The 13,446-nt window shown below is 42.0% G+C and overlaps 1 protein-coding gene across 2 annotated transcripts in view; it reads left to right on the top strand.

The window, feature by feature from the left end:
* The window catches only part of GRIK2 (glutamate ionotropic receptor kainate type subunit 2), a 656,874-nt gene that overhangs the window by 463,458 nt on the left and 179,970 nt on the right, over nucleotides 1-13,446 (top strand). For both annotated transcript variants that reach the window (XM_048493884.1, XM_048493875.1), the window contains exon 14: nucleotides 2,419-2,636. In XM_048493884.1, the coding sequence (XP_048349841.1) occupies nucleotides 2,419-2,636 (218 nt within the window). The remainder of the gene's footprint in view (nucleotides 1-2,418; nucleotides 2,637-13,446) is intronic.

The following is a 13,446-nucleotide window of genomic DNA, read 5'->3' as shown; positions in this document are numbered from 1 at the left end:
AAATGCTTTTCAAAGTAATTACAGTTTTGATGTAGATTGTCATGTGACACTGGAAACATTATCTGTGAATGAGGAACCCAACTAACCCAGACATTAATAATTAGTTCATTACTTTATATCTTAGCCATGTTTTGGGAAAAAATATTTTCAACTCAAAAACACTTCTCTCTTAAGAGACATAATGTTGCCTGTTACTTTAAGGGGACAAAGATATAACTTCATTTAATAATCAACAGGGAAATACCTAATATTTCTATACCTTTTCTTTACACTATAGCATAGCTTACAATGTGGATTTTACAATAATTGATATGTTAAGAAAAATGGGTGTGTGCTAAATATTGGGTTTGAGCATGAGATATGGATGAAATCCCTTCTTGGCCTATGTCCATTGAATGAATCAGGGTTTAATTCTTAAATAAAGTTCCCATAAAAACTATAATAATAACTGATAACACATTAAACTTCCGTCATTACCATATTGTTCTAACACATTTTCATGAATGCTGGAGGCTACATGATAGAGGAAACTCATACATTCCTTGCCCATGGCCCTTCGCTCCCAGGAAATTGTGGGATATAGTGCTGGACATGACGTTACCTTGGGTACATGACAGTCAGCCCCTAACCAGGCTCTGTTTCACAGGCTTTGGTGGCACGCTTTTTAAATCCTTGGGTAAGATATGAACTTGTGGTAATTGGGGCAACTATGGCAAACATTTCTACTGTTCTTTACTTCCAAGTCTCTTTGACTTTCCTAAGTGTTGGTTTTTAAGAAAGCGGTAAAAGCTGTTGAGCTTATTTGGCAGTATTAGTGATAATATAGTGTCTAAGTGTCTGACTGACAGGGCCTAGGAGCAACTACATCAGAAAAGGTACTTTTCTACTTTTTTCCTTGCAGAATTCTAGGCAAAGTCTGGCGCTGGAGTTGGCTGTCATGTCCAAGTCTATCAGCTTTTTTTGTTTGAAACAGCAAGGGTAAGATGAACTGCAGTGTAAGATGGGCTGTTTTGGACTGAATAGTCCAGTTATGATACCACTTCTTTTTATTTTATTTTATTTTTCTGTTCTGTAACTGATGTTAAGTATGGCGTAAGCTCCATTCATTGGAAGATGTGTTACCTTGCTGGACCAGTTCCTTAACTGATGCAATTTTATAAACAGCATAATTAATCAGGAATAAAATAGTCCATCTTGCCTTCATTCCATTTTACCCAAGTTAAACAAAACAAAACAAAAAGTTAAAGGGGAAATTCCCCTGTTATTCGACTAAATATTCTAATACATTATATTAATGACCCTGCAGATATATAAATATTTTTCTTTAAGAAAATGTTGTTGCATAAATGACTTGCAACATTCTTCTGTGCATTGTAGAAAAATGTACATTTGTTTGCCTTGCTGCTATTAGTTAATTGAATTATTCAATTTTACATTTTCAAAAATTTCATGCATGTCGACTTTCATTTGCAAATTAAGAGAAAAAAAACCTGAAGCACGTAAGGAGCTTTTGAAGTACAAAAGGAGGTGAAGTGCTTCCAACGGTATGTTTCCTTCTAAATTTGCATTGTGGCGTATATTGCCTACCAATGTCTGGAGCCCCCTCCATTTTTGATGCCATGAGCAGGCAACTCCAGCAATGCATTTCTAGTTTGTCTCAGTCTAGTTTAGACAAAAGAATAATCTTTATTTTATTTCATTGCTGCTCTAAAAATGAAATGTATAGCTTGGTCACCCCTGTTTAAAGGGCTAAGCATAGAAACAGGATGTTTTCTTTTACCATTGCCTTTCTCCATGTGGCTTCATTGCAGTGATTTTTTAAAGGTTACCTAAGAGTCTCAGGTTTGTAGTACCCCTCTTTGTATCAGATTTTCCTGATACACATTTCCTAGTTCCTTTGTAAGCAGAGCTTGGGGTTTATTTGTTTGTTTGTGGCAACAGCTTATTTGTTATGGGAGTCAAAACATTTCGTGAGCTGCTTTATCATAAATGCTTTGAAGATTATATAAGAGCTGCTATGATTACTAACTGAGAGGCTCAGAGTTGCTGCTTATTTTTTTTTTGGCTTTTTTGGAGCAATGCTTCTCTTTAACAGCTCAATATCTGCTCTTTGTCATTTCGTTTTTCATTGTCCCTTTAAGTTAAAAATAGCATACGTTAGCCAGTTTGTGATCCAACATTAATTTGGTCTCCATTGCTATGTTTTGCATCTCATGAACTCAAGAGTTCCTAAAACCTTTTCCATTTTGAGTGTAATTTTTCTTATTAAATCTTCCATTTATATAAGCATGTAACATTTTTTTAAAAAAATTGCTTAGTGATGCTATTCTCACCATCGTGCCAAAAAGCACTGGATTCTTACAATAAGTTTAAACTGTTTTATGCACTGGATTCACCTTTTCCCCTGATTTTCGTTAGGTTCCGAGCTCATGCCCAAAGCCCTCTCCACCAGGATAGTAGGAGGCATTTGGTGGTTTTTCACACTTATCATCATTTCCTCGTACACTGCTAATCTAGCCGCCTTTCTGACAGTGGAGCGCATGGAGTCCCCCATTGATTCAGCGGATGATTTGGCAAAGCAAACAAAGATAGAATATGGAGCAGTTGAAGACGGCGCAACAATGACTTTTTTCAAGGTAGGCCCTTATGATTTAATTGGCGGGGGGAAGTCACTACTGCTGTGCAGTAGGTTAGTGGAAGTGAACATTATTCATCAAAACCAATAAAGGCAGGTTTTCAAAGGCCTTAAATTTTTGAAAAGTAAAAAAATAGCTTTCTTGGAGTTTGTAGTCTTTTGATCGCTTGTTTGGAGTAAGTCCCATTTAACTCAGGGAAATTTTGTTCTGAATAGGATCAATATGTCCATCTTTGTTGTCTTCCATGTAATGGAAAATGAGATTGTTTTCTCTCTCTCTTCCTTCCTTAACTTAAATTCTTTTTATTTATTCCTGATGTCAACTCGTTATAGGAAATTATGTTTATATTTCAGTAGAGTCCATCTGTGCTAGTCTGGCACCCATTTCGGGCACTTGATGTTTGAGTTTGTTGTGACACATCAAAATAATCCTGATACCAATTTTATTGATTACAGTATATGTACAAAGACACATTTCTAACTAGCAAAGAAATAAAATTGGCCAGGTGTTTTTGTCATGGGTATCTCATATTGCCATTATATCTGCAAATTAAGACCAAATTGCTTTCTAAATTCAGTATATATTGGCCAGCCCCCCTTTTTTTGAGAAGTTGTAGATAATGCCTCAGTCTATTGACACAGGCTGTCTGACTATACACAAGTCCTAGAAGCATGAGGAAGAAAATCCAAGTTATTTTCTCTTCTTTATACATCATTACTATAAAACAAGTAAAGTTGTATAAAATTTGTGGACATTATCCCGGAAGATAAAAGAGGGGGATACTCTAATTGTTATCTTCACTTTTTTTTCCATTGAGAATTGCTACTTTTTCCATTTCATTTTTTCCCTGCTATTAAATGTATTAGCTCTTTTTTACACTTTCACTCGCTTGTCAGGGTCATCTTGGGACTGAAGTTCCTTGACTAATACAATCTCCCTTCTCACTATAGTCTTGGTGCTACAGAAGGATAAAAGATACACAGATGAACTAATATCTTTTTATCATTTGCTCATGGATATCCCTCTAATTTTAATGGGGAGTGGTAAGAGAAACAACATGTTAAACACTTTTCTAGTAAAGATCAAATCAATCATATATGGTTCTAAAGGTGAGAAGAATGGGTCATTTGATGCTAAGCAGCCCAGCATAGAGCCCAGGCAAACCTATGGGTGCTGTTTCTACGCAGGCCTCCCTAGCCCTCCCTTACTTAGGGTTGCAGTCAGGCCTCCTCGCTTAATGCTGGCTGTCCTGTTCACCCACCCTTGTGCCTTGGTTGTCATGGGTTGAGTTTTGGGATATTTGCTTCTATTCTGATTTCTGTCACAGCTGGGATGGTTGTTTGGGTATTAGGACAAATCCCAATGGGGGGCAGGAGGGAGGGGAGGAGAGGGAGGGGTGGTATGCAAGGGAGAGGGAGGGGAGGGAGGCATGGGATGGCATGCAAAGGTAGGGGAGGGGAGGGAGTGAGGGGTGACATGCGAGGGAGGAGGAGGGGGCCTGGCATCTGGACATGGCCCACCCACCCTAGCGAAGGGAGGGGGAGGAGTGGCATATGAGGGAAGGGGAGGGAGGGGAAGGAGTAAGGGGTGGCATGCAAGGGAGAGGAAGGGGGTCCAGCATCTGGACATGGTCCACCCTCCCTAGCAAAGGGAGGGGGTGGCATGTAAGGGAAGGGGAATGAGGGGAGGGAGTGAGAGTTGGCATGCAAGGGAGGGTAGGGAGGGGGCCTGTGGGGACAAGCCTGTGAGCCTGTCTCCGCCATTTTGAGGACCACCTTACAGGATTTTATGGGGTGGAGGTATTAGGCAGTATGTGTGGACAGGGGCTTTCAGCTGGCTCTCACCACTAGGTACCAAGAGAACCACTCAGTGGCCCTTTCCCCACTTACCCTTTTCCGAGGGTTGCTGCGCGCAATCCCCAGCGCGCGGCATCCCTGGCGCGCGCCCGGGCGTCCCCACGGGGTCATCAAAAGGCGCCCTTTGAAAGAGCGCCGGGAATGCCTCGCGCTGAAGGGCGCGACAGCAGCAGCGTCAGGGCGGCTGCGCTGTCGCCACCCCTCTCAGTGGGGAGTGCCGAGGGACCCCGCGCTACTCGAGGAGAGTAGCGCGGGGCTAAAGGTAAGTGGGGAAAGGGCCAGTGGCTTCTACTTATGTGTCATCCTGTAGCTTGCCACTCCATGCTTCTCCCCTAACAGCAGACATACTAGAAGTTTGGGTTATCAGGCAGCAGGCAGGTTCCCTGATGCTGGACCCATTCCCATGCTGTGTCAGTGTTCCCGTGGCCTTCTTTTCCCCAATTGGTGCTACGTGGTGTGTTACTTCTTCCCTTGACCCACTCCCTCCCTTTCCCCTGGGTCCACAATGCTTTTAGCTTCAAGTAAGCATTAGTGTATATTCATAGTGAAATTTCAGCTTCCTCTAGAAAATTTGGACAGGTTAGTACTTAGTACTGTAGAAACTGTACCTTGTGATACAGAAGTTGTGAATAGTGCCTTTTGAAAGTTTTTTATGAGAAGAAAAGGCTAAAGAAATTTTTAGGAGTACTAATCAGTTAGAGCTGCCTTAATGGCAGGGATATTTTGAAGATGTCTCATAAAACAAATTTGGAAAAAGTTTAAAGGGTGCAATTTTTCTTTAGAAAGAGCCAATATGATTAAAGTCCCAGGACATAAAGAGATGACATAGTGCATTTATTGAGTTACCAAAGAACACTACACGGCTTTAATTTCATTTCTTGGTGTGGTAGAAAGCTTTGATCTTGTATTCTTTCTGATTGTCAGGCTCGACTGGAAAGCATTTTGAGGGGTATGTTTTTGTTCTGAGCTTCATCTAGCCCAGTTGCTAGAAGTGCTCTGTTGCTCAAATGTATTTATTGTTTTTTTTAAAAAAAATACTTATTTTCTTCTCCCAGTTTCTTTGTCTTTCTTCCATCTATTTGTTTCTTTATATTTCATTCTTATTTATTGACTCTATTTAGCATAGACCTTTTAAAACTTTTTCAATCACTGTTCCCCTTGTTGGTGACTTTCAACACAGTTTGCTCTGAATGGAAATAGCCTTCAGCGAAACAGGTGCTTATTGAAGTCTTTAGAAGAATTAAACACACATACACACACACACACCCCGCCAGTTGATTTGGAGAAGCAAAGGCCCAGGAACCATGTCTGCCACTCAGGTCTGGGAGTGGCTCAGGGGAGAGGTGAGGCCCTGCAGCCTGGGCCAGCAGCAGGCTTCTAGGGGCAGACTCAGGGATTGTGTTGATTTACAAACTGGCCTGTTCAAGGAGTTGCAGTGCAAGTATGCCCTGCTTTTCTACTATTTAGCTAGGCTACAACATGGGCTGTTCCCTCAAACTCCTGCTTTTCCACTCATCCTTTGCATTTCAGTTGGTTGGGGGTTTTTTTGGGGGGGGAGGTTAATATTGTACTTTTTAACCTTCTGTCACACCTTGGATGGTGATTTGAGCATTGGGATCGATCCATTTGTGAGGGGAGGCGGTGCCGATAAGCCCACCTCCACTGTTTCAAGGACTCCTGGGGGTGGAGTCACTCAATGGCATACCCTGCTCATGGCTTGTTGACAGGTTGTCACCACATAATGCCTTGAACTTACGCAGAATCACAGGGCTTGCCATTCAGTAGTTTCCTCATCAGCACGCATGCTGGGGGGCTGTGTTTTATTGGGTGACAGGCGGGTCTTCCAATGCTGGACATGTCCCCATTCTGTACCAAAGCTCGTGTGGTTATGTTTAATAAAGCTGTGACCTCCCCCGGTTTAGGGTTGATGTTCTCCCTCACTCTGCTCCATACCCTTGCCTCTGGGGTTGCAAACAGTCATCCATACAAGTATAACCTCTTTTGTACTATGGTATGGGATGTTCCCTCTCCTGCTTCCTCTTAATTAATAAAGTCCTGAATTGTAACACAAAAAGTCAAATTCTTGCCATTAAAGCTATTGAGCAGTTTGCCCTGGCTCAATGAGATTCAAAGAAAGTATGAACATCTTTTCGGTCACTGAAAGAGTAGCATCCAACAGGGAGGTGTGACTGTCCACACTTTATTTTAGCTGTGATTCACCTAAACAGGCTTTTGCTGCTGCTTTCTGATCCACTCACCTTCTCTTTAGTCATCATGGTAAGATTAGCTGATCATTGTTGGGGCCAAGCAGAATTTTTTTGGGTTTCTCCAGATTGGCTGCCAGGGATGCCTTTTTGCCTGCTTTGGGATGTCATGATGGATGTAGGCAGTAGCGTATTTGCCTAGGGACAGAAGGTACCCTCTGTCCCCAGAAGCCAATGATCTGGTCACATGAGGGGCACAAAACCGCCCCCCCACGTGACCAGGAAGATAGCAAGGCAGCAGGAAGTCCTGCTGCCTTGTCTTCTGGCGCCTTTGGCCCTGCCTGTGACATTATCAACATGGGCAGGGACAAGGAAGCCAGAGGTCCCTCCAAGCCTCGATCTCTCCTGGTTGTTGGCTCCCCCCAAGCCCCACCCCACTGCCGGCTCTGAGCCTGCAGCCAGCAGTCCCTTCTGCCCTCCCCTCTGGGGAGGACAAGCAACTGGAAGGCTCCACACTGGGGGCTTTGCTTTTATAAGCTCGAGAGATGCCCCACACACCTCCGCACCCCTTGCCAGGCTTGACAGAAGTTGTTGTTGTGGCCCAGAGCAGCCTGGAAGGGCCAGGCTGCAGTGCCAGGCTGGGCTGGGTGGCTGCCCAGCCAGACTGCCATGCCCCCTGTGCCGCATCCCCCACTTACCTTTGTTTAGCCGGTGGCCCAGCCAGGCTGCTTTTTCAGCCAGCTGTTTTTTGTAGCTGGCTGAACTAAGGTAAGTGAAGGGGGAGGGTGCGGGGCCTCAGGGGGGGGTGAGGCCTGGGCACCATCTTGCCCTGGGTGCCATTGGGGGCCCCTGTGTTACTGACACAGGCTATAGCACACATGGCTTGGAGGTGAGGCAACTGAATGGCTCAAGCTAATGAGTTGCACGACATATAGAACTGCTGCAATATTCTCGAACAGTACCTTACAATGTGTGCTTTTTAAAAAATGGTGCCACAAAGGTCACTACTGATTGGAACAGATATTGCCTCGCAGCTGCGCCTACCACCAACAGCTGTCTAGAGACGGTTGTATTGTTTAGCATAATGGGCTTTACGGCTACTTAATGAAGAATGTGCAGTAAGCTCAATTAATACATTTCCCCCGAAATTTTATTTTATGTTTTAATTATGATGTACACCACCCTGAGCCTATTGGGGAGGGTGGTCTAAAAATATAATAAATAAATAAATAAATAAATAAATAAATACATACATACATACATACATACATACATACATACATACATACATACATACATACCTCTATAGTAACAGGGTGTGCAGAGGAGTTTTTTTGCTTTGTTTTACCAAATTTATATCCTGCTCTGATCATTACATATCTTAAGATAAATACACAACTGAAACAATCCTTATGCAGCCCTGGACACAAGATATTTACCACCTGTATCTCCTTTCTAAATTCTATCTGGACTTGTACTTTGACAGATCTCTTTTTGGGGAACCTTTCAGAGCTATGGTACAAGCATTGATTCCAGTGCACGGCCGCCACTGTCAAGAGCTTTATTTGGCACTGGAAGTGAAACAAGACTTTCTAGTTGTTCAGTCCTATTGATTTTACTGACATTGTACAAGTCTGACAGTTTTGAATTTGTTCTTGCTTCTGTGTTTATGTCTGCGTCTCATTATAGTAAGATAAAGTAACTAACTGCCAGAACTGAGCAAATCCAGTAGCATTGTATTACAACATAATTTAAAGGCTCCAGATGGTTCCTTGATATTAAATGAAACTATGAAATCCCAGTAATAGCTATTAGCACCAACCACTGTGAGGCACAATAGTTCTTGTGATTGATGGTAATTCCCATAGTATTATTTTTTGCAAAAAGCTTATCAAAGTTATTTTTGAAACGTTACTTATGATTTTGGAATAGTTAGCATTTGTTCAGCAAGAGACTAACAATCAGATTTACATGATGACAGTGTGAACCTGTTGGATAACATATGTGTGACTATTGCCTTCTGGGGTTTCCTTCTGCGATATTTTCTGCCCAGAATATTAACAACTAAAAATCTTTATGTAATCTTGGTTTGTGGGTTTGTGTGCTCCTGCAGGCAGTAAGTGGGAAGAAAGAGTAGGCTTTTGGACCTTCACCTCGGTTTTGTCAAAATGTAGCTCTTGCTAGTTACCACCACCAGAGATGTAAGCCAGAATTCCACTGCTTTTCTCACCATGGGGTAGCAAATATCTCAGAATGTGTGTTGTTTTTCATTTGTTTCATTCTCCTTAATATAACAATAGATCTGCTTTAAAAATTAGATTAGAATACCTCACGAAGGGGTGAATAAATAAATACATGATATTCTACTTGTCCTCATTATTATTTATGAGATCTGGATCACTGTGTCAGTTTTTTCTTAATTGAAATTCTTCTTGATCATCTTCTTCCTTCCTATCACTACCATTGTATAGAACTTTCAGTTTTCATTCCTAACTACATGGTTCTGAATATGAGCAGAGATAAAACAGTCAGGTCTAAACCATATTGTGTTTTGGCATTTGTCTGTTTGATTCTTACTGGCTAGGCTGGGGTGAAATATTTTAAATATTTTAAATATTTCAGCAGTTAGTCAAAAACTCCAACAACTTTGGGACTGCAGTAGTTCTGTGACTCATACTAAGGACTAAAACATCTTAGGAAGCAGGGAAGTGAACAGAGAGCCAATAAAGAATATGGCCCAAAGACTGCAATTAGGAAATGAATCAAGAATCCCAAAGAAAATCAGTGAAGAAAAAGGAAGTTTAAAGAAAATTGCAACCAAGAATTAAAGTAAAGGGCTAACAAGAAGGAGGTAATGATCTTGCATATTAATTTGGATTAACAAACCAGTTCTTTGTAGGCAGGCTTTGTATTTGCTTAATTGGTCTTTGTTACCACAGGATACCGGAAAAATCTAATCACAATTCACGACTCGAGATTGCTAACTGTCCTTGCATATTGGTCCCTTTCTGAAAACCTTTTTTTTATGTAACACCTGTAATGACACCATTCTGTAATGTTCTGAGATGACCTGCATTATGTTGCCTCCTTAGCTTACTTAGCATTCTGTGACCATTTTCACTTACACCACAAGCTTTCACCTTAGACCTCTCAGTTTAACCCCAAAACTGGAATGGCTGAGTTATATTTGGTAGATTGAAAGAATGGTCAGCACATTGAAGTGGCTAAAAGGAGATCCTTTATTCTAAATAAGACAGATGTTTTACTTAAACAGAAATATCATGTATTAAACATAAAACAGTATAGTCCTAATTCAATCATATCCCTGTCATACCTTTGGACATATTGAACTTCCCTAGAGGCCCCATCTTTCATGGCGTACCATGCTTTAGGCAATATAAGGCCCCTGGGATACAGTGGGCTCCTTTATGTTGATTTATCTGTTAAACACAGAACTTACTGATAATAAGTACCGTGGATCCTAGGTCAGGCATCCCAGGTCTAGCAGGAAACTGCTTTAACCCAAGTAGAATTTCTAAAATCTGTTCTGAAATAGAAGTGGGGAAGAAAAACTTGGCAGCTATTTTGTAGAGTTTACAGTAAAAGAGAGAATATTAAGACACCAATTATACTTCTGAATGTTGCATGTATATCAATTGCACTAACCCTTTTCAGATGACATCTTTATGTTTACTGAATGTGTTCATGACAGAAGCAGAGTCCCTGACACTGGCCTACTCCCAATCTCCATATATTCAAATGAACAGCCTAAGTGTGCACCTGCACTTAGTACTTGCACTTGCACACAAACTATATTTATACCATTAACTAAATATGTAGCGAACATGAGTGGAAATAGTATACTCCCAGTTCATCTTCATGGGTTCACTGTGCAGTCTTGCATTGGGCCTGTGCAGGCCCGCCATGGTAGAATAGAAAGCTTCTTTCATTTCTCCTCTAGACAACCAGAAGGCACTCACTCCCTCTGCCCCTTCCTGAAGGTGGGAAACCTGTCTTCTTAAAGTCACGTGAAGGGAGGAGGAGGAGCACCTTTCTCTTAGCCCTTCTTTTGCTGTCGCAATGGGAATCCCAGTTCCTTCATATCCATGTATGTCTCCTGCAACCCCTATCCATAACAATATGTGGTGAATATTAATGGAGGAACACCCTATATTTTTTTCAAATCTTGATGACAATTTCTAGTCTCATTAGACAATTCTCAGAGAAGGGGGTGCGGTTAGTCTTTTTTCCAAGAATTTTGATTTGCTCATAGCTGCTGGTGCTTCCCCAAGCCCTCAGCCCTTCACTTGTTCACCCAATCCAGATGTGAGAAGCCAAATGGTATGTGCCAACAGCACTGGGCTTTGCCAACACATTTGCCCCCTCCACTGGCGCAAGGGATATCCCTGCCAGGGAAGAGTACGAAGACACAGTTAAATCTAAATGTGACACATTTTGTTTAATTAAATCATTGTTTTATGTGATGTCTGAACGTCTTATTTGCATTTCAAATTAATAATTTTCAGTAATACTACTGTAGGTAAGTGTTTCTATGGCAGCTTACTGTTTTTATTTTATGTGATTTATGTGTCATTTAGAAATATTTTGAATACTATATTTCGAATAGGAGTGATCTCTTTTTAAGTTTGGATTGCCATTTCATTTTGTGTTGCTTTTTATCTGGATTGAAACTTTGAGGTGTTTCATGTCATGTTATCCTGTAGCAGCAGTCATATGTAAGACATGCAGTGGGTATATAATACTTGCGTCAGCATTTCTTTCATGAAAACCCTGAAGTAAATATAATACATAGCAAGTGGTAACCTGTGATACTCACTGGGGAGAGGTGTGTGCTATCTTTTCCAGGGGTGCACCCTCAGCTGCTGATGAGAATGGCTTCAGCTGCCTCTCCTTACCCTACTCTTTCCATTTCTACCTGTGTTGGGAGAACAGTTTATTATTTATTTTATTTATTATTTCAATTTCTATACCGCCTCATCCCCAAGGGACTCTGTGTCAATAGTCTTGGGGGGGGGTGTGTGTACTGTTTTGATCTACATGGTCTCAATCTACAGATTAAATATCTGCAGATGGGGTCACAGTTGACTGACTGTAAGTGTATGATACCAACAGCACTTCCATCTATGGGCTATTTAATTGAAAATGAAGACAAAGTGGAATTATATTGATTTGCCTCAGGAAAGCACCCACATTTATTTGAATAGTTTCACAGAAATGCATGCAGGATGATAATTTCATAGGTAAACTGGGTTCATCTGTTGCCAGTTGAGCCCTTTTGCCATTGGAGGACCCCTGGCAGCCCTAGGTCTAGTCCACTTTTTGTGAGTAGTCTGATAAAATGTCTGTTCAGATTCACAAATATCTCCATCTATCTCCTATTCTATCCTACAAAGAATGTAGCTGATAATGTGTTCCATCGATGGTAAGTCAAGAGAAACAAAAATAGAAGAGCATGTTGCTAAAACTATTACATATAGTCAATTTCTTCAAATATATCAGAAATAAACCCATGTGCCTACTGTGGCATTTGTCTTGCCATCTTCTAATTGCTTGGCATTTACTAGAGTCCATTCCTTCTCTGTATTGAGGTCCCTGTGGAAGTGAGTGGAGCATTAACTTCAGTTGTTTTTATGAGATTGTAAGGCCATTTTATTTGCAAGGGCTTTTAATTTGGTACAAGCTACAGGCAGTTTCTTGGGGAGCACAATTATGGGGGTTTCATTATATTTTGTGTGTTTTAATCTTAGAATAGAAAGTTACGTTGCACTGCAAGAGCAAAGGTGAAGTATTATTATTTAAAAGTTATCAGACAGACTTCCTGGTGACTGGGTTTGGGAAAGCTCTATTGTAGAAATCAGTAACAACTCTGATTTCAGTTTTTAAAAAGAACTCTGTGTTCTTACCTACTTGCACATAATCATGGTGAAAAGGGATGCTTTTTGTAGAAGTAACTGACGTGTTCACAAGTTACAGTAAATGCATGTACACTGTACATGCGCTGGTAAAGGAAATGGACAATACCATGATCCCAAGAAATGGTACACAATTCCTTTGCCATCTCGACTACCGTTTTAGAGGTTCATCGAGAGACATTGGGAGTTGTTCATTGGGAGTTGGAGAACAACGATAGAGAAGCCCTCCACACATGCAGCGACCTTCTCGCGCAGCCTAACCAACTCCCACAACCTAGCCCTGAACAAGAAAAAACAATTTTGGGGAGGGGAGGCGAATGCCCGCCACAGCACTCTGTGAGGCCTCCTGGCTGCCAGGTCCAGGCAGCAATGGCCGAAGCATCTAATCCGCTGAAGCTCACCACTCCCCGCCATGCTGCACGCCTGAGAAATGGCCCCCTCAACTCCTCTGTACCACAATCTTTCGTTTTAGGGGAGGCAAATGCCCGCCAATGCGCTCGCTGAGGCCACATAGAAGCCAAGGCTAGGCTGCACAAAGATGGACGAGGAAGCCCACCACTCGCTGCCATGCTAAACAGCCCGTCACTCCCCAAGCTCTTTCGGCCTTCAGCCAGTCTGAGAGTGAATGTCCGCACCACACGAACTGGGGCCTCGAAAGAGGCCGGTCCCCAGCCAAGTGCTGACTTTAAAGGCTCGCCCGGCCCCTATCACATGACAGTTCCCGGCCATGTGACAGGCACCCAATTGGTCGACCGGGAGGAGAGCAGCTGCTCCTTCCTCTCCTGCTGCAATGACACCCCAGGCTGATTCCTGGGGT

The sequence above is a fragment of the Sphaerodactylus townsendi genome, linkage group LG01, assembly GCF_021028975.2.
Source record: "Sphaerodactylus townsendi isolate TG3544 linkage group LG01, MPM_Stown_v2.3, whole genome shotgun sequence".
Classification (NCBI taxonomy): Eukaryota; Metazoa; Chordata; class Lepidosauria; order Squamata; family Sphaerodactylidae; genus Sphaerodactylus; species Sphaerodactylus townsendi.
This window is presented reverse-complemented; position numbering and strand designations above follow the sequence as displayed.